Consider the following 26,609-nt stretch of genomic DNA (forward strand, 5'->3'; position numbering starts at 1 on the left):
GAAGACTATGATGTGTATTGAGAATCTACACCTAAATAATGCATACCGGCCTAGATGCTATAGAGATTTTATCATTTCATAAACAAAACTTGACATGAGCAGTAATGCAGAAATATATTGACATAAGGTTTTTTGTAATATATAGACATATATAAACGGGCAGATAAACCGATCCATAATTTCCCCTTTATGATATGACCTTAAAGCATACATGCATCTTTTCTAAGATTGTTATGGAACCCAACAATGTTCTTCAAACATGAGAATGAAAAGAGAAATATTTATTGTAGGCATGCTGCACCGTAAATTTACAATACTATGAATAGCCTAAGCACGTAAGCAAGGCTTAGAGTGTATACGGCATGCTACACATGAACAGAGATAGACACAAGGTTTGATAGCACCGATCTCTATAGTGTATACGTACGTACATGAAAATCGGAAGTTCGGACGTCCCTTTCTTGGGAACCATTACCGGGAGAAACAGCAATTCAAATTTTTGCCGTCTGTAGAGCAGGTTTTTGTTCTTTTGTTACCTTACATTGCAACGTATGTAATCTTAGCCTTCCAGAGCAATACTTATATGTCAGTTCCAAGCTGAAAATAAGTGTATGCCTTCCCACAGTAGTGTACCCAGAAAAAAATTATTATAAATTTCTCATACAGTAGTATTCGCTCATATCGATGATGTCAGGCGCAATTAGTGCGTGTCAAATGGTTGTTTTTCATTTAGGTATATATTGGAGCCGCTTCTTTACGTTTGAAAGCTAATTTGGCAAGGTATAATGCAGCGCTGCAGTAGCACTGCTTAGTGAAGCTGAACAATATATAGGCAGTGACCACTAGCTACGAATTCCTAACATTCGTTGACTTAGATTTATAAGAAGCAAGTAATTGCAATTGGAATGCGAACCACCTTTTGTGGCTATCTTGCGCAAAAAATATAAAGACGTAATGCAGATCCGGGAGTGTAGTTTTCGTTTTTGCTTAGATTGTAACCGACTATGCTTCTCCTCCTCAGTCCCACCGATGGTAAATTTGCTCAATATATAGGGCAATGGAAGACAGCACGCATTGCTTTTCAAAGTGCTTGGCTCCTCATAGAATATTTTAGAGCGAAAAAGTTTAGAAATGGACAGAAAATGAACACAGCGTTCTGTCTCTTTTGTGACTTTCTATCACCTGTCGCGCTGTAAAATATTCTACAATGAACAATCACTAACTAGTCAAACTCACGATTTTGCTTGGCTCCTCCTCAGAGGCACTTTTTGGTCGCTACTGTGACTCGTACTGAAATTTAGCGAATTTGGTCAAAGCTGCACCGCTTCTCTCGTTTCAAAGAGCATAGAAAATAGTGCGATCTAACACTACCGACTTTTACATCTGCTGTCTAGGAAGTTGGTCAATTTTTATACTAAGCCGTGCATTTGTTAACACGTGCCTAATTTCCCCGCTGTACTCAGAAATTTGGACATTTCAAGAAAATTCATGACAGTAAGGTTACTTTGAGCCCGAGGAGGTATAAGTGAAGGGCACGTTTTCGTGAAATGTTCCTTGATATGCATAACAAAATTTCACCTGCCACGGTGAATTATTGTTTGAATTGTGTGAAGTATGTGCAGAAAATTTGCCGCAGAGAAATCAGCGGCGTTATACTCAAAATTATCTACAGCTGCTTTACATCAGGCTTCAAGAAACTCTTACATGAATAGCTAATGTGATTATAAGATAGAACGTGTCCCTAGCAGAGGTATGAGTACAGTTTTAGCTGAGTACTTGTGACCTGGCTGTTCTAGCACATCAATTCCTAAGGAAACAGTTGCTCTAAAAAGAAGGGCTTGGCTATCTGTAAATGAAGCTTTTGAAATGGATGTACGAGGAGTTCGAGTTTTAATGAAATAGATTTTTTTACAAAATAAGCTAAAAAGAGAAAAGCTACCTTTAAGATGAGTGACTTCTTAAAAAGGGCACAATTGTCTCAACGAGGGGAATTCACGATTTCAATCTGACAAGAACTACACACGATATTTACCTAGCTGTAACAAAAAGCTCAAATTTGAGTTGTCAATGAGGCCATAATCACGAAAAATCCCCTCGGAGCATTGAAGTTTTAAAAGTCACTTTTTGGCAATTAGGCGACATCATAAAATGCCTAGCGGCAATTTTTACTGATAAGAAAGAAACAGTATAATGTGTATTTTCAGTGAAAGCATCCGCGGTTTCCAAACACAATTAATAGAAGATGACTATAACAAAAAGATTATTAGTAAACAAACTGCTGCCCCTTCGGTGCATATAGGCACTTGCACAGTCTTTCCGTACCACTCTTGGCAGGTATTCAGTAACAAGCCATTTAACAAGCGGAATTTCTAATGAAAGGGCAGCTCCACACTAGGAGTACCGACCATAAAGACGGCATCGTTCTGGGCGGCCTTCTTAGTTGCTTTTCCGTTATATCTTTTTTTCCTACTTTCTTTCATTTTGTCATATTCTGTCCTTTCCGTATTTTTTTTTGTCTCTTTCCTTCCTATTGTTTCTTTTCATTCTCTCTTTTTCTAGATCTCACGTGCTGCCTCCCTTTTTTTCGTTATTTTTAAACATTGCATATACCTTTTATACCGTTCCTACATTTTGCCAAGTGGTGACACCGTACGACAGCCCGGGTCACTGAGGTGCTTCGCACTTACCTTTATCTAGGCTCCCGAAGAACAAAATGAAGAAGACTTCTTCTTGGCGCTAAGCGCGCGCGATATATGCTACACATGACTATACTAGTCGCGTTTTAAGCCCCGCCACGGTTGTCTAGTAGCTAAGGTACTCGGCTGCCGACCTGCAGGGCGCGGGATCAAATCTTGGCTGCGGCGGCTGCATTTCCGATGGAGGCGGAAATACTGTACGTTCGGATGTTCAGATTTGGGTGCACGTTAAAGAACTCCAGGTGGTGTAAATCTCCGGAGCCCTGCACTACGGCCTCTGTCATCATCATATGGTAATTTCGGGACGTTAAACCGCACATATAGACATGCGGTGGGTCCTATCCTCACACATCTTCAAAAAAGTTTTTATCTCGAATCAATCTTGAAATTCTACTTAGTGTTAGGCATTGCTTTTGAATATGCCAAAATTTAGAGGCCCTGTGGTCAAGCAATCCCAAAGTAGGCCTTGAGAATTAGTGATATGGCAAGTACGTACGTCATCTCTTTACGAATACTGTGATAATGCCCTGCACGGTTGCCTAGTCCTTATGCTGTCGCAATGCAGCGGCTGACGTGGTGGCATTACGATAGAATCTAAATGCAGAACGGCTTGTGTATTTAGACTTACATATTGTTAGAGAGCTCCAGCGGGTTAAAAACTCTTGAGAATTACTCAGCCATACGCCATGCCACATCCACAGACCTGTGTGTTTGCACGTAAAGGTCGGGATTTTTTATCTTAATTAGAGCTCTAAAAAAAGGAGGAATAAACGCGTGCAGGCGAGCACTGTACGAGAAGAGAAGAAGAAGTTGGAAACAAGAAATGGTGTTCGGTCTGGTTTCCTCGCCGATCAATAAATTTCATTTACATTGTGGAAACCCCTCGTGCGCACACGTCTCCCCCATCGCACGACTTCAGGGAACTTCTACTCGACCGCGTCGTGCTGCGGGCGGCGAGGAATGCAACGGATCGTTACTAATCGGCGTAGACCAGACTCAACTTCAAACACTGGATCCGATGGAATGCCTCAAGACCAAGCACTCCGCTTGACAAGCCCAGAACACCAAGCTCCTGCAGGTAGCAAAGTCTCTGATAACGGACCCTACCACGGACAAGCGTTAGCTCACAGCTATTTACGACCGTTTGTCAGTTAGCAACAGCGGGCTCTCGAAGATTAAGGATGCGCTCGAGGAGCACCTAGCTGACGAGGAGCTCGAAGCAGAGTATGCCGCGGCAGCAAAATATGACGACCAAGCTATCAGCATGCTCGCAGAGATTCGCTGCAATATAGACGGCTTGAGACGTGTGAAAGGTACAGCGGTGACTGCTCCTACGAACGCGACAGAAACAGTTCTTGACGCTATGACCAGAATTGGCCAAAGGCTGCCGAACCTTCACTTGCCAACATTTAGAGGCAATATTTACGAGTTGTTGGCTTTTTGGGAGCAGTTCGAACAGACTGTTCATCTTAACAACTTATTATCGATGACGACGAAGTTTTTCTACCTGCGGCATTATTTTTCGGGTGAAGCGGCAGCTGCGATCTCTGTATTCCCGACTTCCGAATCGTGTAACGCCGACGTTATAGATCTACTGAAACAACAGTTCGGCGATCAGACCAGAATCATGCAGCACCATCTGTTAGTGGTTCGAAATCTTCCGCATGTCAAGTCAGGAAACGACATCCGCAGCCTAAGGCAACTAACTATACGATACTGTGCAGCTCAACGTACGATGTCTCACTGCACTAAATGTACCAACGGTAACTTTCTCGGCAATGTTGGTTGATATTCTACTAGAGGCTTTGCCGTACAATATCGTTTTAGCATATATCACAGCAAAGCGCAGCGAGCCTTTGGGACAACATGAGTCTGCTACAAACGAGTCAGATCCAGCATTGAAAGCTGCAAACACGGATTCAGAACTAAAAGCGCTGTCCATGTTCATACGTATTGAGTTGAAAAGCCGGGAGCAGTGTCAGCATTTTTCAGAACGACCTGTTATCAACCACGCTCCCCATCATCAGAGAGGACGAGACGGCAACACAAGCACTGCTTCGGTACTACACAGTGCGTCGTACAAGACGAACGAATGCTTTTTCTGCAAATTTACGGAACATGTCACACGCGCCTGTGAAGCCAACCTCTTCATCGTTCATAAGAAAAAGAAGTTAGCTGTAGCCAACCGCTGCTACAGATTCACATCACGAGGTCACCTGGCTCGATCTTGCAAAGTGAAACTTACGTGCTCAACTTGTCATGGAAGGCACACGACGAGTACGTGTGACCCTAAATACGTAAGAAAACCGGCTACATCGGAAACGTCGTCACGAGCAAAAACTTCAGACTGCACATCAGGTACGTCGCACTCAGTAATGCTCTGCGGTAAGAATTCCTCAAGTGGGTGCGCAAAGACGGATACAGGAGTGCACCTGCAGACCTTTCGCGCCTTTGTCGTCAACAATAGCAGGTCAAGATACGTTAGAAAGATTTTCGATGGAGGAAGCGAGCGATCATACATCACAGAAAATCTAGCTAGAAAAATGTAACTTGAGCTGCTTGGAGAAACTCGAGTTTCATTTACCACCTGCGCCAGCGTTTCCCTAAGTTTTGCAAAAAGACGAAAAAAAGTTGAAGTTTACGGCGGAGCTTACACCATTCTCAAATCGACATTATTCGAGCCATTGTCGTACCAGTTATCTGTGACGACATTCTTTCGCCGACATGTGATGGCTACCTCATACAGAAGCTGCATCGCGAAAGGAAGGTTATTGCAGACGAAGAGAATATTCTCAAGGCGGAGACTGAGACTGGCATCAGCTTGTTGATTGGAGCTGACCATCTGTGGAAAGTTACTACAGGAGGAGTCATAAGAAGTACACAAATTCCAGGATTGGTCGCAATCAACACAGTGTTTGGATGGACACTGCAAGGACCCAGTCGTCAAAGTGACTCACTCGGCTGCGACACTAACATCACACTCTGTGTTGTGCAAGTAGAAGCGATCAGCGTAAGCGACAAAGTATCGCATATTCTCCAATCATTCCGGCAGTTCGAGCAGCAGCTATTACAGATCCTGGTGAAGCACACTTACTCATATGAGTCGATTGCGAGCTTCCGAGGAACGGCTGACGAGCGAAATGAGAGAGACGGAATCACTTAGAAGAAAGATCAGAAACAGCTACTCATAAATGACCGTGATGCCGTGCTGACATGTCTACAAATTTTTGCAAAATTCAACGGATGAAAGGTATATGGAAGCGATAGGCCCATTCGTCCGGCAATGCATGGGGCAAGGTCAAGCTGAGATGCTAGATGAGAATGCTACGGTCTATCAGGCTAACTGTCATGCGTCACATCAAGAAGTTGTAAGAGAACACTGACTTCTGAGCTCCAAGTCGTGTTTCACACTTCGTCACCCACTCAAGGCATACCACCCCTCAACTACAGTTTCGATAAAAAGCTGAACCACAAGCCAGAGAGGAGCATCAAGGCGAGCTCTTCATTCACACCATCAACGCATCGAAGACATTTTTAGTTTATTTCACGTGGAGCTCTTTGGTTGTGTGGTTCGTAGGGCAGATTTGCCAGAAAAGTGAAGTCTTCGTTGCTCAATGCACTTTGAAAGAGCAAGCACAGCTGCGAAGAAACGGAGAAGGGGCAAGTGGAAGCAAATGTGAATGACAAATTAGGACAGCTCACCTACACGCATAGGGACATCAAAGAGCCCTCTCCGATGTTTCCGGTGCAATTTCCTGTAAGACGTTCATCCCAGTCGAAACCACTACGAAGCTTGAAGCCCTCAGGACACTCGCCATGACAGCAAGAACTTAAGAAACCATCAGAAGCAGGTAGCTTACAGGCTGAGCTAGGAAAGTACCAATCAAAACTACGGGCGGTTCACCCTGACTAAGCAGTCTGTAGCAGCAGCCTCCAAGTATATGATGCGGTGATTTTCTAGGAACTTTACACTTGCAAGAGCGTTTGACCGTTAAGGCGAATCATACACGTCGACCCTGGTTAAGATGACATAACACGGGTTTGCAGAAGCTTTTAAGATGACCAGTGCAGAAATATTTCGCGCAAGCATTGTTCAAGCTAAAGTTGTGCAGCTCTGCTGGGGGGCGGGAGTATGTAGAAAAAGGAGGACTAAACGCTTGCAGGCGAGCACTGTACGAGAAGAGAAGTAGTTGAAAACAAGAAATGGTGTTCGGTCTCGTTTCTTCGCTGTTCAATAGTTTTCCTTTACAAGAGCAAGACATCTCTCTCACACTTGTTACAATTTTAGTATGCTGAATGGCGTCGGTAATAAATAAACTGCGTTTGGTCGGGAAGCATTTCACTGGCATTTTTAGCGTTCTTCTTCAATCACTCTGATGCTCTCGCGCCACGAGTATTCCCTGTTATGAATAAAAAAAGAGCTGTGTGAAACGCACCTAGATTGAGTGTTTTTATTTCTGAGATATCTTCCACATTTATAAAAAAAAAAGAGATGATTTTAGACTCAATATATGATGCTTCACTGCAAAGCTTTTTTTTTTTGCAATGTCTGTGTTAATGGAGAGACAGTTATTTTATTGGGCAGCTGCAGAAGTTTGCCTGGCTTTTCACCTCACATGCTACTCCAGGTACCGGGTGATGACTATGATAACTACAATGATAAACACATAACGCATACGGTAACACAAACGTACAACACTATTTACAAAGTTTTATTCAGACATGTGTCCCTAGAGAATGTCAGTAGTGGTTTTGTGGCGAGAAAAGCACTGGAACTGTTCTGCCATGCACTTATAATATCTCTCAAATCCAAGCTTGTGTTCTGGTGTAGTTCGAAGGCCTGAATCAGGGACTCTCTTTCTCATGCGTATATCGTGCACTAACAGAGGACGTCATTTATGTCTTCTGTGACCCTACGTTGCACACGCAATATTGAGTCTGACAGTCCAACTTTATTCCAGAAGTAATTGGTATATGCGAAATTTATTCGGATCTGGTGTAAACATGTTTCGTCTTGCCTGTTGAGATTTCTGTATTGATACAGAAACACTCAGTTGGAAATTCTTTTACAAATACGCGTGACTAAAATTTACGAGACTTTTATGGAATAGGCTGTGAGCGCAAATGTCCTGGTGTGTGTGTTCATGCATGTATCTGCGGGTGCCTGTGCATGTTTTATGGTGTAAAACGTAACGCATAAAGGTGACACACAAAACAGGGAGGACACAGGACACGCGCTGATTTATAGTGTTTTTCCTGGCTTCTTTTTTTATGTGTTGCCTTTACGCACATCATTTGATACCAGGAAGCTAAACTAACTCGCTCAGTTTTGTACGCTGGTGCAGTCTGTACGTGTGTGTGTGAGTGTGTGTGTAAATCTGTGATTAAATGCAAACGCACATCAGTTTCGGACATGATGAGACAGTGTTAACAAGAAGCATATTAGAGCTCACGTTCTTGCCCATACACTGAATGGGGTAGTACCAACCAATAAATGAAGAGTAATATCAAATAAAGCGATCCGATTCCCGATTGCTTAGAAGAAGACAACGCAGCTTATTTGTCCTGGTCGCGTGCGCTTCCTCTCAATTATAGTATTTTAAACAACTATAGGACTATCACTTTGAATGATTCGACGAAAGTATATATACTTACGCACTGTAAGCACAAATCTGACTGTCCTTACACCGTGATCGTTCAAAAGCAAAAACAGCATAAGAGTATCATTAGAGCGCCACCATACACCTTTGTTTTGTCACTGGACGTTATATTCGGTAAATGACAAAGTACGCTCTTGAGTGGGCAGCCACAGAAGTCGTCTTTAATGGTCCGTGCAAAGACATTTTCGACAGGAAAATAAATCGAGAAAATGAACGTAACATACTTGAAAAAGCGCTTTCAGACGTTGCCCAAGATGGAGTGTGGCCGAGTGCCCATTATCCGATAAACCACAGTGGCCTTTTCGGAAGTCCACCGCTCTTCTTTATATATACAATTTTCTATGTGAGTTAGTTCTTGGTTTAGTATTTGTGTTCTCTATTTCACTGTAGTTTGCTTGCCCTGGAAATTCGAGGTCTTTTGTGGGATCTTTCTTGAGTGAGTTTTCATTATTAACGGTCTCTTGCGCACTTCACGGCATCTGCGCGTTGTGAAAGAGGCATGTTTTCTCTCTTTGGTTTGCGACAGTGTACAGCTGTTCCGGAAGTGTTCTCGAATGGATGAATCAGTCTTTGCATAAATTAAAGCTTTCTTTTTACGCGAAGCTCTTGCAATCACATTAGAGCGCAGAAAACTGCAGTTTTTCGTTGCGTATATGTGTGCACGTGCTTCACTGTGTTCGTGAGCACACTACCTAGTTTTGGCGTGCGTGCATGTATTCGATATTTGCAATGTATTTCGTCTAATGACGCCATGCTGAAACTTTGTTTACAAAAATGTATGTCTTAAATAATAGAAAGTCCATGAAGTCAAAAAGAGGGTAGGGGAGAGTCCACATAAGGCTGAAAATAGGCGACTACAGAAAAGGCTCAGAATAGCCAGAGCACAAACGAAACCACGTTAAATCATACACTCTTAGTCGTTAGAGTATGTTAAAATTTCAACGTACTATAATAATTCTGGACTGTCAGCTGATTATCGTGTCAACACAATTCAAGGGCTTTACTCATAATGTCCCGGAATCGTGGTGCCTACGATTCTTCTAAAGAATTTTTTTTTTTTGCCGTGTTGTTGTAGATTACACTACTTGATAAAGACGCAACTGGATATTTAGAAGCACCATGTAAACCAGCGAAAAACCATGGCTCTCAACAATTACTTGTAGCTATATGTTGCTAGCTGACTATAGTCAGTAGTAATACTGTATACATGCGAATATATCTCCTTACACATGCGTTTCTGTGGACCCACAGCAACCGGATATCTAGCGGTGATATATCATAATTAAAAAGTTTAAAAAGTGCACTGCTCTTGTTGTACGACACGACATCACGACAAAAAATATATCTTAAGCCACTTTACCGTGTTTTGCTGAACTTGATAATTAAACACGTTTCAACCAAGAAGTTCTTGTTATATGGGATGTGTATTTTCTATGCTCAACACTTACTAAAGAAGATGAGACGTGGTACCTGTGCACTTTAAAGAATTAGAAGAAGTATATATATATATATATATATATATATATATATATATATATATATATATATATATATATATATTCATTTATTGTCAATACATTCTTTCGTTCTTCCTTTTAGTGAATTTTAAAAAGGCAGGCGCCCGACAGGATTTGATACTAGCTTGGCTTATTGCATGGAAGCGAATGGGCTCTGTTGGCTGTTTCGGAAATAAAATTAAGAAGGCTGAATCACTATAAACAAGGCATGGCTGTAATCTCCAGCACAAGCTTAGAGTCCCAGGTTGAAAACACGCTGACTACTGGAAATATTGTGTGGTGGTTCTCGTGCTTCTGCAACAAAACGAAACGTCAAAGCAACTTTAAATTGTAGGTCTACACAACACAAGAGGAATACACACCGTCGAACACTCAATTTCGAGTGGAATGATTGCTTTAAGAGACAGCACAACAAATATGGAAGAACGAAGATATTTTAAGTGGTCTTTTTAGGAGTCCAGCGCATACCTTGCTCAAGTGTTTGCGAAGAAAAAAAAACATTTAGAAACAGCGCTTTGAAGGAGACACGAAGCGTACTGTAATTCGAGACATTTATACGTCGACACTGCGAATTCGGCTATAGAGCCAGGCATGACCAAATTTTCAATGTAAAAAAAGATTCCCGAAATACTATCAGCATCAGGTCTAGCTGGTAGAAAAACACGTTTCGAAAGTGAGGAAAACACGAAAAGGTGATATAAGGCTGCCTTCTTTGTCACCCTTGTTCTTTCGTTTATGTAATCTTTAATATTCGCTGCAGGGTGGGCCGCCCCGGGCGTTTAGAACGGGAGTTAAGCATGTGCCGTCCCAGAGAGCGCAGTGCTTGTGAACTATGTGCATATACTGAGTGTTCTCGGCCCCCCGCGTTATATACATAAAATTATACCATGTTTCCTCATCGTTCTTTTCAGTTTGTTTGCTTTTAAAAAATTGTTTTTTTGGTGCCCGAGCTTTTGCTTGAAAAAAAAAAATAATCTCTCCGGCGTGACGGAACGAACTTGGCTGTCGCTAGCGAAGCAAAAAAAAACACAACTTGCAAAGTCGTTCACGTTGAATGAACGAAATTTTGAATGCCGTAGAAGGGCGGAACCCGATGCGGGCTACGGATAATCATTTCCTTCATGCCCGCAAGGCATGACCAAATGAGAGCGACAGCAGAAAATGTTAGAATGGGGGAGGAGAAAAAAAGTAAAATGGTGAGTGAGTAAGTGAAGTCAACTAAGCCTGGTTCCACGCGAAGAACACGAAAACGGTGTACAATGGTGACTTTCTAAAGAGAGTCCAGCAAGAGCGGAGATTCTTTCAACCGCTTTAGAAAGATTGCCGTTGAAAAACTGGAGTTGCAGCGCTGTACTCAAAAGAAGCTGCGTTTCTTACACTTTTATTGTTTTGTTTAGTAAAGCTTAGCGTTTTTAAACGCGTGGCTGCGTACCACTGTAGTGGAATCTCAGCGCAGTGTAACAGAGTAGCTGTCAGATAGACAACGCAAAAAAAACATATTTTCAGGCCTTATCAATCTTGAGTACTTCCTCGAGTGGAGCATGGAGAAACGAACGAGGGTTGTCATGGATATGTCTCCTTCTTTTCGTTGGACCACCGGATCGTTTGCATTCTTTTCATTGCGTAGTTTTACATTCGCCTTCGTGTGGTTTCAAAGTGATTCTTTTGAAATATAAGTAGAACCTTTGTAGGAAGCCAATAATTGTAGGGACTGCCAACGTGGCAGCAAAAATATATGTCGCTATACACAGCCCGCTGAGGTTGCAGCGCCCTGCAGGTGACATGCAGTGGGGATATCGGTCTTCTCTTTTAGGGGCGAAGCTTTTTATCAAAACACCCGTTCGTCCCTCGAAGCCGTTGTATTGTGTAACAAGTATAACATTTTGACCTCCGATGTGGTGCCGGTGGGAGATTTCTTCTCTGCGTTGTTGAACAATAAAAATAGTGCTCAATGTACATGCCAATGGCTGCTAATGGGGAATGAGAGACAGCAGCATTCGGCTTTTAGTCGACACGCACGCTGCGATCCCTCTTAGCAGTCATTGGCATGTACATTGAGCACTATCTGACAAGAAAGGTTTGCTACGTTATACGCGCTGGGTGTAACCTCCTTAGTTTTAGAGATGTTTAGTGAGCGTTGAGCCACAGTGCCACGAATACAATGAAATAGTACATACCATGACTGAACTCGAGGTGGTTAAAGGTGGGAAGTAGATACGAAGCGCAAGCCGTAAGAAAGTAAAAGCCGAATTCTCCTGTCTCTCATTTCTCATTAGCAGCCATTGGCATGTACATTGAGCACTATCTGCCAGGAAAAGGTTGCTACGTTATACTCGCTGGGCGTAACCTTCTTGGTTTTAGAAAGGTTTAGCGAGCGTTGGGCCGCAGCGCCATGAATACAGTGAACTAGATATACCATGAACTCGAGGTGCTTAAAGGTAGGAAGTAGACCCGAAGCGCAAGCCGTAAGAAAGTGTGCGTGTGCCACCTCTTGTTTAGTCCTTGGAATGTCCGCTAGATGGCGGTGCTTCTATATGGGGAATATATGATGAAAAGATGCGAGATGGTGGTACTTGGAGTGTTGAATAGATGGACGAACGGACACACAGACAGATGCATGGATATACGCATGAACGGACGCAGGGTCGGATGCATGGACGAACGCAGGGACAGACGCACGAACAGACGCACGCACGGATGAGCGGATGGACGTATGGACGGTCACCCAGACGGACGCATGGACGGACGAAAGCAAGAACGAATGGACGGACAAATGCTGCGCCCCACTCTTCATCATTCACTCCGTAGATATGCTGCCATTTTTTTCTTTTGCTGATCACGAACTGCACCTTTTGTCGTGGTAAACGTTCTGCATAGGAAGTCCTGGAATGAAATTCGCGCCATACTAACAATGAAATATACCCACCAGCTAAACCCTTTAGCGTTTCGCAGCGTCCTTTTCGCAGCTCATGCTTGAACATGATTAAAAGGTAAAAGCCATCCTTCAGAAAAAAACCACCTTATGCTCCTGGCTCAGCGTGTCATGTCGTCCCGGTGTGTCATAAAATGGTATACGCCCAAAAATTTGGCAACTCCCACCACTCGCCACTGTTCATAATAAGTGCACTATGAGTAATTGTTTGTCGTCACTGCCAAAAATATTGTGTGTGGTTTAGCAGTGGCGTCAGAATCTCCAACAGAATTTCCCAGGACACTCAATTTTCTAGTCTAAAGCCAGAGATACAATCGCAGAACTCTAGGGTAAACCCATCTATTTGAAACGCGATCTCTTGAAACATATCTGCAAAGTTATCGTGTTTCCATACCACCAGTTTACGAAAAGTGATAAATACAACAGTGAGGCCAACGTGCAGACGACGACGGTAATAGAGATAAAACACTTTTCCCTACATGCCGTAGGGAGCGGAAATCCGGCAAACAGGGACAGAGAAGCACCGTAGGGTAAGCTTCAATTTCATGCAGTTTTCCGATGACATCAGGCGTGCCGAAACACCCTTCTCTACAGCCTAGTCCTCATAAATGGTATCTATGTAAAACTAATGTGGACAAACATCTCAGTCAGGTCCTTCTCGTTCTTTCTTTTCTTCTTCTTAATCTCTCTCCAATTGTTTTTTAACAGTAGTTTTCCTGTGGGAAACACCGTCGCAAATTTCATATCTAACTCATCCCTAGCTTTTTCGTAAGTGGAACTCAAACAACCTTTTCTCATACTTCGCCCTTCCTTATCTTCACTTTCTGTCTGGCTTTCTTTTTTTTTTCCTTCTCAGGACACGGCTGTGATGCGCACGCTTCACAATGCTGGGTACGTTGGCACCATAACACCTGTCAGGTCTACAAGCACCTTTTTCCTTCATGTCCTTGCCTTGTTCCCACGACTTATTTTACATACTCCGAACAAAACAAACCGCTCCATTTTTTGGCGAGGCTACATGACCGAAATTCTGCACAGCCGAAGTACTTGCTATTGCGACGGTGCAGCACCTCTGTGTAGCCTGCCAAGCACCGGTAGCTCCTGCGCGTTCGTTTATATCGCCGAGATTTACTGCGTCGTAAAGCAAGTTCTTCCTACAGGGAACGACGCTGCAGAAAGTAAGGGCGGTGTAAGAATAGGCGGCTTGGCCTTGTTTGTGTCTATGGGACACCAGGGACACGCCAGCCCGTTCTCCTTCACGGTCGTTCTTTCCCTCGAACGCCATCTGCCACTGATAGTCGCGATTCGGGTAGGAACTACATGTGTGGGCCTCACGATGACACTGAGGGACTTGGCGTGTTGGAGAGGCGAGGACAGTGAAAGGAAGGCAAGTCCTCCAACATAGGTGCCGGCTGCTTTCTTCAACGAGTCCCGTTGCCAGCGTACGCCAATCAAGAAGCGCGGGTAGGAACAATGAAGAGTAATGGCCTCATTGGGGGTCGTATTCGAGAGTATGGATAAACTGAGCCTGCTTCGGGCCATATTGTGTTTTCTTGCGTCTGCGTAAATCATGGCCTCCATACGAAAGCATGGGCCAAAACCTCGAAAAGATTGTGGTTTAAGCATGTAGCATATTTATTTATTTATTTATTTATTTATTTGATTAGTATACGGAGATACACAAGGACACGAAGGAAAGAGTGAGAGAGCAAGCTGACAACTGTCACCTAGAGGGGCACAACGCAAGACAAGTAAAATCAAGGCTTAGGATGCCCGACACATTGTGGTTTACCTTCTCATGGTTTCCATAAAACATTTGTTATTTCCTTTGTAACAAAATTGAATGACTTTCACTTGCTAAGGTCCACCTTCCCATTGCCACGTTTTCTGCTTCGTTTTAAGTATTTTAGCTTCATTACTTTTGTTACGAGATGTTTTATTTTTCAGCAGAAAGTGATGTTTTATTTTTCAGCAGGAAGTGTTTCTCGATTGGCCACATCCGTTATGATAGCCCCCCAGGCAGTTTCGGGATGAATCTTGTGAATAATGCTGTGATCTGAAAAGGCCTTTCGACAATATTCACGTCAAAGCGCGGGTTCCCAGAGTCCATTACATTAATAAAATAAAGGTGTCTTCACTTTTATATAAAGCTCAAATATATGTGCAAGCTTCTGCAAGACGGACAATAACTTACAAGCATGCCATACTTCAAAGTGTTCTTTTTGCCGTAGCGGCTCTTCACTGATTGCACCGTATTCCAGTTACGTCAACCCGAACGGTTCCTAAGCGTGCGCAAGCCTTGAATGATATTGGCGTACTCAACAACGAGACATAAATATGTTGAGTAAGCATTGTTGCAACACATAAGTTCACGGTGACTGCCCCAAAAAGCTCGTGCATTTCTGCCGCCGTACGTACCTTCCTACTTGCCTCCATTCATCGTCACTGTTCCACATAATGCAGCCTTAAATGAGGATGGCTTTCACGCATAACTTAAATGAGTGCTAACACATGTACAATCGCAGTAAAAATCTTGGAGACGACCGGAACGCAGGGCAAATACTATCACGGTGGCTGTTCTGAAACTCAAAAGCGTGCTCTGCGCACACGTGTCCTCGTTGCCTTCTCGGTTTTTTCGTTCACTCGCTTCAGCTACGCGCGAATGAGAACTTTAACTGCAGGCTGCCACTTCTGCAGTCACAGTGGAAACAGCGAGTGATTTGCCCGTAAGTAAAATTAGCGCTGCTTTCTTTAGGTCGAACCACTCGGTCACAGCCTTGCTAGTAGGCACCAATCTGGTCCAGTAGCCTTGCAAGGTTTTTCTAAGTTATGTCCAGTGTTCTGTTCTCTTGCAAGTTTTGTCCAGGACGTGTACTTAAGCGAGTAAATTAATAACAAATGTAGAAAATTACGTGGCGTAGTCGCAGCTGCAAGAACATGTCATTAAGGTGAGCGAGGAAGCGTGACCTGGTAACGCGGAAGAGCGAAGAATGGCAAACTAGTGATACTATTGTACAGCCAAGGACGTGTGGAGCGGTGGTTTGCAATTCTCCCTTTCCTGCTCATTGGGCGGTGTGGACTACCCGCTTTTCGAAGTAAAGCATCTTTTTGGTTCAGGTGTGTAACGCCATACGTATGTGCGTCCCTATACGAATGCGCCGCAACGCACTCCTCTCGCCGCAGGAGTTGAAGCGGTGCCAAGTAGGTCATGCCGCAACTGAGGGTTCACACAACGCCGACTAAATTTCAAGGCCGAAAGGCTGCCGCAGTGATGTCAGAGGGTGGGGGCCCAGTTACGCCGCGAACGCGGCGGAAAGCCTGTGTTTCGTTCACGTTTTAGGAGGACCAACGCTCCCGCTCTCGCAGCTGCTGCGGCTTGATTGGGCCGAATAAAAGATGTGGAAAAAAAAATTGCCCGCAGCTTCCCTCGGGGGAACACTGAGGAGGATGCGGACCATATAATTGGTTAACGGGGTGTTAAAGTGCGACTTACTTGTGTCGATGGCTAAATTGGTTAACGTGGTTGTGAAATGGGGTGTTAAATTGCGACTTACTTGGGTAAATGGCTAAATTGGTTAACGTGGTTGTAGGAGGGGGTGTTAAATGAGTGAACACGTACACACGTATGCGAAAGGGCGGCGCTGGTCGAAGGGACGTCGATCATTGTGTTTGTGGATTCGTTGGAATTCATTTCACCGCGACCTTGGACGTCGACGCACCGTACAAACCAACCGACGAGCGGCAACTGAGCGAGCGAGCGCCGACCTTGAGTATATATACAGCACGACGGCGCATGCACTGTCAGCTGTTGAATGTTCTCGAAGCGCGACGCCACATGCGCGTCCACTGGAGAATCAGGAGAATTGTAGATGTCGAACGCGGTGTGTAGAGGAGGAAGGGTGCACAGATGGTGGAGGAGTGAAGCGCGCGCGGTGTGTAGAGGAGGAAGGGATGCACAGATGGTGGAAGAGTGGGCGACGGCGCGACGGCGCATGCGCGCGGGTCAGCTGTCGAATGTTCGAGAAGCGGTGCGGACGGCGCGGACGGCGCGGACGGCGCACTACAAGGCGCGAGTATAAGATGCTCCGCATCTAAAAGTCTTACTGAGCATGCTCAGTTGGGCAACTGGGCCCCCAACCTCTGACGTCACTGCGACAGCCTTTCAGCCTTGAAATTTTGTCGGCGTTGGTTCATATCGTGCTCCCTTCGAAAGCTTTCCTCGCAGGTGCGCGCTGACATGATTCTCTCCCTCACCCGCAGCACGCTCGCCGCTTCGCCCGCAGCTGCCGGCTCCTTGATCCGCTCGCAATATACTTCTCACTCGCTTCACCCTCTCCGACGCCCGCAACGCTCAACCGCACATCCAGTAGAAACAAGCTTTCGGCTCGTTTATCTGCGATAAAATTTACACGAAACCCAACCCGCTTGCCGTGTTTTTGTGTTTCTATTAAACGTTCACTCGACTAAACGCTACATCGAATTTCACTTCAAGCCATTCTTCCAGCACCCGCATCGACGCCCGTTTCAACTGGGTCAACGCCGTGCGCACCGCTGCTCCTTCGCATCCCATCAGGGTTCCTTTCGGAGAGATTGTTCGTAATTTTTCTTTGAAGTCTACTGGTCTGGTGTAAATTCGTTGTTTACGGCAAGCTCTTGAGCTCATAAGCACGCAATGAATGCCCCCTGGGGAGGTTATCACTGAATGACCATGACACTCCTATGTTTTTATACTAAGGGGCAGTTATTTATGTGCGCAATTTCCACCCACTCTCTTTTGTCTCTTTTTTACTTTTTTGTATCTCATTTACTCTTTTTTATTTTTCCCACAGCTGTCTCTTTCACCAGTGGGTGGTGGTAGTGGTTAGAAGATGAGAAAAGGCACCTCATTTATACAACCCGGTCTGGAGCACGGTGCAGTGCCTCCAGTGCAGGGTTATACACTGAGCATTCGTCTTCCAGTTAACCTCCGTTTTCTCTCTCTCTCTTTACAGATGGAATTAGTGTCAGTCTTTGTCTCTATTTATCTCTTTGCATAAATAAAGTATTGGTGATTGCAACTAAAAACAAAGCTCCCCTGAGATTTTAGAGCTATAGCTACAATTCTGGAGATGTAAGCTCACGAAAAGCCCTGTTCCGCAAACGTGGCCTTCACGCTCATCCGAGGTGAAGCCAGTGTTGTTGAGTAGTGTCCTCTCCACGAGATATCATTCACATATTGATAGAGAGTAGGCCCAAAGTGATTGATGCGCTCGCGCCGGTGTTTATGCTGCGTTTCAGCTCATTCATCACACGCTTCATTTTACACTAGTCGCGTTAAGCGAAACATAGCCGCACAGAAAAAAAAGCGCGCTCTATGCATGGCTGCACTTAGGCACGACGTGGATCGGCGCGTTAGACTTACTTCTAATAAAGAGTTGAGGTTTGTCGATTCCTCAGCTCGTGAGCGCAGAGGTTGGTGCTTGCCTAAGCCCACACACGATTTAAAGTTAAATTCACCTCTTCTTTTTCCAAAGTAAGCTAAGCTCAGCTACCACTAGTCAAACTTGTTATAACCATTCTCAAGCACTGGAAATAATATATGTTTATTCATTTATTATACTTTATTATTGAAGAGATAATTTTTTTTTGTGATCGTAGATGCGCCTACGTTTTCTACATCTTTTTTGTTCATAATTGTCTGTTATGGGAGTACTCCATTTCAGGAGTGTTTTCGAGACGTTCCAACGATACGAGACAATGTTCTGTTTCACTACACACGCGTAAATATCACGTTGTTTCCTAATAAATGCGAATTATTTCTTAGCGAACTTAGGCGACATTGAGCGTGTATATCTATCTATCTATCTATCTATCTATCTATCTATCTATCTATCTATCTATCTATCTATCTATCTATCTATCTATCTATCTATCTATCTATCTATCTATCTATCTATCTATCTAGCCGCCTATGAATTTTAGCTCTCTTGGCCATTTCAATCATGGTATCGATACCAAACTCGGTATGGCACAACGTGACTGTATGAAGAACATTTTTGACTAGTCATAACATGTAAATTATGATATGTATATCATGAAAGTCGTGATTTACATTCAATGGTCCTGCAGCTTTTGCGGTGGTTTCGCTCACATGGCATGTTGCAAAACTGGTATGGTATGACTTGATTGCATGGCGAACACAAGCGACAGACCTCAACATGAAAATCATGACATGCGTGAGAGAAAGAGAGAGAGAGAGAGAGAATCATTTTAATTGGAAGCTGGAGAGGTTTGCCTGGTTTTTCACCTGACAGGCTACTCCAGTTGCCGGGTGATGACAGTTATATATACAATGATAAACACACAACACATACAATTACATACACGCATAACAGTCACATAACACATAAAGGCTCTCACACGCACTGCACAATTTACAACGTTTCGTTCAAGCCTGTGGCCCGTAAGAACGTCAGTAGCGCTATTGTAAAGTCTAATGCACTGGAGGTATTCTGCCATGGGCCTAGAATGTTTTTTAACTCTAAATCTGTGTCCTGTTGCATTTTTAAGCCCGTCTTCAGAGACTGTCTCTCTGATGCGTATTTCGTACACTCTCAGAGGACATGTTTGATGTCTTCAACCACGTTACATTGGGCACAAAATGCTGATTTTGATTGATATGTGGTGTTTAACGTCCCAAAACCACCATATGATTATGAGAGACGCCGTAAAGGAAGGCTCCAGAAATTTGGACCACCTGGGGTTCTTTAACGTGCACCCAAATCTGAGCACGCGGGCCTACACCATTTCCGCCTCCATCGGAAATGCAGCCGCCGCAGCCGGGATTCGAACCCGCAAGCTGCGGGTCAGCAGCCGAGTACCTTAGCCACTAGACAACCACGGCGGGGCCACAAAATGCTGAGTCGGCGTGTGATGTAACATCATGACTACATGCCACGTGGGCGTTGCACTCATGATGCACTCGCGGGCGTTTCGCTAGCGTCAAATATACCAAAATTGGTACTACGGTACGTGAATGGATGACGAAGTTACGTGACTGGTGCAAACATGAAAATTATGAGATGCGTGTCATGTAACAACATGACTACATGCCATGCTCGGGATGCGCCGGCAGCCGTTGCGCTAGCTTGCCTTATACCAAATTTGGTATTACGGCACGTGAATTGATGACGAAGGTATGATACTGGTTCAAACATGATAAACATGAGTGCGTGTGATGTAGCAACATGATTACATGTTCATGACGCGCTCGCGGCCTTTTCGCTAGCTTCACTAGTACCAAACTCGGTATTACGTTACGCGAACGCACAAGAATAGGTAAATGACACATCCAAACATAATCATCCCGACATGCGCGTTATGTAACAACATGACTACATTCTACATTCATGATGCACTCCCGGCCCTTTTGCTAGCTTCATATAGGCAAAATTTGGTATAACGTGATGCCAATAGATGACGAAGGTATGTGACTGGTGGAAATATGATAATCATGAGAAGCATGTCATGTGAGAACATGACTACATGCCACAGTCAAGGCGCCAATATATTTCGACGTGACGTGGTGCACGTGCTCGCCGGCGTTCATTACGTCGCGTCACGCTGGCGTTGCCACGCCAGGCACCGGTCCTGCCATATATTCGCAGTCCCGCGACACACTGCGCTTGACGCACGCGCGTTTCAGCGCGTACGGCGTCCCTGCCTCACGAAAAGAGTTGTCAGTATTGTCTGGCTAACGCATCGGCGCTAAATGCAGCATGTCGCATTTCGTGCCGGTGGCCTTGGGGCCACGCCGACGGACGCTGACCGCGCCTGGCGTCAGACTACAGAGTGCTCGCGTTTTGCTAACGTAGTGTCGCTGTGCCCAGCGTGCGCGCGCGTTAACTCTACATTGGAGTATATTGTGCCCTTCATGATGCGCTCTCAGCTGTTTTGCTAGCTCCACATATACCAAATCTGGTGTTACGTGACCTGAATAGATGACGAAGGTAAACGACACATCCATACATGATAATCATTACAGGGAAGTCATGTACGGCATCATTTACCTCCACTTCGTAACTTTGTGCTGATTTTAAAGTGACATGTCAACATTTCTCATTCGTGCTTCGCATATCATCCATTCCCCTGTACGTGGGACCTGCCTGCCAATTTTTTTTTCATTTGGTTGTCACCTACGTACGAGAGTGTTCATTAGTTTCCTCATTCATATGCGGTACACAGAATAACTCGTCATGCGCGAATGTTTTCTCGGAGAAAAATAATTCCGCGGCCTCCTTCATCCCAGAATGACAATATAATTGAAGGCGCGTCGTCTACGTGTGACACGCTCATGCCTTCTCGCAGCGCAAACGTATCACTATTTTCGGGATTCGGAGCACGCCTCGCTCCCGGCTATAGTTGGATCCCATTTCGGGAAGCCCTCGGGGGCCGAGACAAACACCTATAGCAAAAGGCTGGTGTAATAAGGTTGTTCGATTGAAAAATGGCCGGCACAACACGCCTGCTCTCTCCATGACCCTCTATTGTGTGTCGCTGTTCTAGCGTGCTCGAAGTAATTGCGCTGTAGGCTGGAACCCTTTTTCATTAACCCCCGTAGAAAACACACCTCCTATATCAATTTACGTCAAGCGGTGGTGAAAAGGGTAAGAACCGAAAGGATGTAAATGACTACAGAAATTTCTGATCACGCCGTTGCGGTAGGGATAACAGTATACTGATATCTTTCTCTTGTCACCTCCGTAATTACCTTTTGTAGCTTTGCGATGTTGAGCTTTTATGACACAGCACTTTCAGCTTCAGATGTTTTGGCAACATCCTCTTTGCACGTTAGCCTTGCCTTCAGCCGTTGTGACGAGCCGACTCCACTTTATGGCACAGACGTCCACTTCTAACCCGTGATTGAATATTTGCAGCGATCAGTTGAGAATCTAGCTTTTTAAATAGGCTCTGTTTATAGAGTTAGCTTACAGCACTTAAGACTAAGACACGCAGGATTGTTCATCATTTCTGATTTACTCTTTCTTTATAGTAAGTTCTTTTATATCTTTTTCGGAGAGGTTAAGCTCTGTTTTTAAGGAAGACTTTTGAGGTGTATTTGTAGTGTTAGCTTTTTGTTCTAGTGTCAATATTTATTTGTACGCCTAAGCGTTTTGAAATCGTAACTAAGTTCGCAAATGAGTAGTGTTTCATGTCCATATTTTTTAGAAGACGTCCGTCCACAACACAAAAATAAACATTTGTTTTGTACACAATGCGTTACCGCTCTCGGATAAGCTTTCTTGTGTGCGGTGGCACATTTATTGTTGCTATCTTGCGCACTCACCACCCAAACAATTCATAGTATTATGTAATTACTTCGAATATATAGCTTCGACTGTGTGAATCACGATAAAACTGGCATGAAACTGGAACCTATGTATTTCCATCTTTAACACTAAAACGCAATTATTTCTTGAACTCGCGGTGCCCAGTCAGAGTTGCGTGCTACAGACTACTGGCGCCATACTACACGGTTAATATTCAATGTGTTCCGGCATGTATCCTAGTTGCCTGTGATGTATGCATATTCTATCTCATTTCTTCAATATCTAGAATGACTTGCTAGACGTATGGGAAGACAAACACCATCAGCATTCATTGAACAGTATTTTCTTCGTTCTGACTCTCCCTCTTTCCTTTCATGCGTACTCAAGTGCTGGTGTTTTATCTGTCCGTGCATTTTGTTTTAATATGTTACTGTAGATAAGATTAAATTGCACTACACAATGAACTGTGGATATATAGACGACCACACAGAAATCGTGGATCACTATATAGATCAACAAATTGATTCCTTCCTATTAATGACCCACCTGCAGTATGCTCCATCACTCGAGTAAATAACGTAAAAGTATTGCTTTAGGGTAAAAATCAGATTTATTATGTATGGCTAGGTTGCCGCATAAAAATGATCTGACTTATCTAACGGTAGTGTTTTTCTTTTCTTTCTTTTTGCAGTGGTGCAGCAGCAATATGAAATTCGTGTTTACGACGACTTCGTAATCCGCATGAACACCGGCGTGCTTCGGTGTCATGTCCCGAACTACGTCAAAGAATACGTCGTCGTAACGTCGTGGGTTCGCAGCGATGGCTTTATCATTTCTGTGCAAGCCATCCCAGGTAAACGAGAGTTGCTTACGACAGACTAGTATCAATCTAGAAGCGAAAACTTACGTTATAATATTGAACAGTAGAAATTTACTTTCAATACTGATGCCTTTATTCGGCTCTCGGATCAAATATTTGCGCACAAGGTTATTTTGTCGTTGCAAATGTTGTCGTGTGTTGTGTTTAGCCGAGCATGCCTGGTAATTATCTGTATGAATTCTTTAAGAAAGAATTAACAGCACATATATGATAAAGAGAAGCGATGGTATGAGTAGAGGCGGAAGGGGCCCTTTAGCTCTGGTCTTTTTGTACATTTTTCTTATCGTCTATGTTGTGCTAATACGTAATACTGAGACCTTTAAGCTGAAGCTTCAGTTCTTACGAGGTAAGTTTTGCAGTTAGGAGCTGAATAATCAAGCCTTTGTTTTATATTTCAGCTTATAAACTATGACTATGTATATCTGATTGCCGGCAACAAATATATCAATAACGTGGTAAATGTGCAGAAAACCGAAAAAATTCAATGCGAACGAATACCTAAAGGTTTTTTTTTTCTGTAGCACTTCTGTGAATGTACCACAACTCAATGCCGTTGCACAATTTGATCAATAAGTCGCTTCTTGATCAGTCATTTCACCTAAAAGCATCGCTGTAAAGACAAGTCTGGCTCCTGCTTTCAGGCTTACTGGTTCGAGAAGCAGGCACCAATGCTGAAATCAATATCAAGTGCTGTTGACATTGAGTTTCCATGGTTTTGGAGCATATTTCCTCCATAATTATACCTCCATAATTATACAAATGTTCTCATCAAACGACTTTTTTTCGGACATCAGTAAGAGTCAGCGTGGTTTCATAACCAAAGATAAATGACCAAAAAACATATAAAGGAAAAACGGAGTTAATAATTATGGTATAAGCATAAAGTTTGTAAGTTAGGATGATATTGAGACCACGTAATTTGACTAGGTAAACAATGGTGCGGAAAATGTTCACAGATCTTGCGCAGTAATCTGAGCTTTGCCCAATGATACTTATAGGCTAAGCTTTGGAGCAGCTTTTCTTCTTACTTCTACAAAATATGGACCATAATGTATTATTGGTTGTAAAGTGTAGAAAATTTAGAGTCTACCAAGTACTCTTATGAGCCCTCAAAAATAAAAACACGAAAACACGAAATTATCTTGGCACCTTACGAATGACGACAGATAAAAAGAATTCTCTAAGTATTTGGGTGCTGAAGAAATCAGCTGAAACTGCGCTTTTCTGCACATCAATTTCAGTTAGCTGTCGCAACTTCTGGCTCGCTTCAATAAAGACGCACAAGAGTCCATTTCTGTAATTGCTCTGGATCAAAAAAAAAAGGTTGGCACTATAGCTTTGGAGAAAAATGCGGGAATGCCTCAGAATCAATATTATATCAGGCTAACAGTCCGAGTGAGGCAGGCAGCCCCATTATGATTATTGCCCACGTATGTTGCGTTCATGGCAAGAATAAATGGCTATTTAGTTTCTCGTAGCGCAAACTAAAGTTTTTATGAGGCTCCTACACGTTAACGACACGCATGATGACGCGTGATTTATTTCTGTCTTTGTTGCAGAAATTATTGGGAACGTGAGCGTCCACGTTTGTTCAAACTGTGCTTCTCTTTCTTGCGTGTGTTTGCTGGTGCAGATGAGAATTCGAAGTACGTAGCCTTCACGTCCGGTGAGCTGCACGTTCGGCGTGCAGGACCTGAAGACAGCCACCACTCGTTCCAGTGCCACACCAAAGACACTCTCACCGGTGCAGTGGTTAGCAGCATCACGGCTGGAAAACTTGTGATAACTGGTACGAGCAGGCGTTCACTATAAGAAGGCATTACAAGCATGGTATGATTGTCTCTCGTTGTTATTCTTAGAGCTAAAATGTTAGAGCTAAAGACACTTATCACGCTCTCAAATGAGAATGACGGCGAATAGCAGCGAGAATAAGAAGGAGATCATCGGCAATCTTGTAAGTATTGTGTTAAACGTATAAGCAGTAAAATATAGACTTGTCTATGCGTGTTCTTTCATTTCTTCTACACACAGTGTCTCAAGTCAGGCTGGGGTAGCGGCACAATGCCACGACAGGAGCCATTCATAAGTTATGCGCACGCCGTTTCCGAGGAAGTGCAGATAGATGAACTGGTCACCTCCACCAATAATGTAACAAGGCAATGTCTACTGACATACATTCACCGGAAGGAGTAATGACGATTGTCAAATTGGCTCAAAGTGGAGCCTGTTTATTAATCGTTGCGTTCGTTTTGACCCGTGTCTGGCTCATAGAGAGTCCCACTATGGTCTCGGATGACTTATCTACTACTGCTTGTTGACGATATATATAATCGAGCGGGAGACACATTAAACACATGAATGCATTGATTTTACTCCGCTCAAGAATTTCTTTTCGAAGTAGTTGTAGCTGACATTTGCAGCAGTATTCATATTCTTCCGTTTAGCTTTCTTTAGCGCAGCGTACGATTAGTAAAGATTTGTAATTTTTCCGTATTATAAATGATAATGCCTTACGTCGGACCACTTAATGGCTAGTGCAGATAAAAGGACCAACACAAAACCTGTTTTTCCGGTTTAATAATGTACGCTTCTACGCGCACGTTGAATAGCAATACTCTCTTCACGTCGTGCTGTCATCCCAAGTGGAAGTTTCCCCTCGACTCCCCCCCTCCCTTTTTTTTTCGGCAGAGCCACACTCCAGCATTCCTGCCAAAGTGATTCACTGGAGCCGACAGGTAGAAGGGCCGCAAGGATCAGCGCTTTTCGTGCCGTGCGAAGCCCAGGGCCACCCACAGCCTTCGTATCGCTGGTACCGCCAGTACGGTGCCCGACTACGACCGCTGCTGCCCCTCACCGAGCCAGGAATCGTGCTGGTCGGCGGCACTCTCGTGTTCAGGCGGGCGTCGGTCCAAGACAGCGCCACCTACGTGTGTGTTGTTAGCAACGGAGGAGGAGCCGAGGAGAAGAACGAGATACAAGTCCTGATCACTGGTGAGTGACCATTATTCGCTGCCATGAGGGAATCAGTGTGAATGATCTTGTTTTGTGCATTAAAAGTGCGCTCACGTTCGGCTGCCAATCGATAGGTTGCTGGTTCAATCCCAAATACGGCAGTTGGATTTGAGTAGAGGTGAAGTGCTAGAGGCCCGCTTATTGTGTGATGTCTGTGCACGTCATAGCACCCAATGAATAAAATTTTCGGAGACTTCCCTTTGGGCGTGTCTCGTTATCATACTATACTTTTGGCATAAAAAACACCAGAAATTATATTTATTAAACATTCCCCGACATCTACAGAAGCACAGCGATGATTGCTAAAAAAGAAGGAACCGGAGTTCTTATTCTCTCCAACCATCTTCAGTTATATCAATACAAAACGAGCAATAAAAAGAAGGCAACCTAATGGTAAGAACCTAAAGTATATTTTTACAAGGTTGGTATTATTAACTGTTGGAGTTTACCATTCTAAATCTACGATATCAATATGAGAGACGCCGTACTGGGAGGCTCCGGAAACTTCAACTACCTGGGGTTCTTGAACGTGCACCTAAATCTAAGCACATGGGCCACACTTTCGCCTCCATCTCAAAATGCGGCCGCCGCGGTCTCACTTTGA

At 43.9% G+C, this 26,609-nt stretch overlaps 1 protein-coding gene across 3 annotated transcripts in view; it reads left to right on the forward strand.

Moving 5' to 3' along the window:
- Window positions 1-26,609, forward strand: part of LOC119170552 (cell adhesion molecule Dscam1-like) — a 178,429-nt gene that overhangs the window by 96,991 nt on the left and 54,829 nt on the right. For all 3 annotated transcript variants that reach the window (XM_075887134.1, XM_075887135.1, XM_075887136.1), the window contains exons 4-6: window positions 22,805-22,966; window positions 24,627-24,782; window positions 25,682-25,984. In XM_075887134.1, the coding sequence (XP_075743249.1) occupies window positions 22,805-22,966; window positions 24,627-24,782; window positions 25,682-25,984 (621 nt within the window). The remainder of the gene's footprint in view (window positions 1-22,804; window positions 22,967-24,626; window positions 24,783-25,681; window positions 25,985-26,609) is intronic.

The sequence above is a fragment of the Rhipicephalus microplus genome, chromosome 2 (genome assembly GCF_043290135.1).
Source record: "Rhipicephalus microplus isolate Deutch F79 chromosome 2, USDA_Rmic, whole genome shotgun sequence".
In the NCBI taxonomy this organism is placed as follows: domain Eukaryota; kingdom Metazoa; phylum Arthropoda; class Arachnida; order Ixodida; family Ixodidae; genus Rhipicephalus; species Rhipicephalus microplus.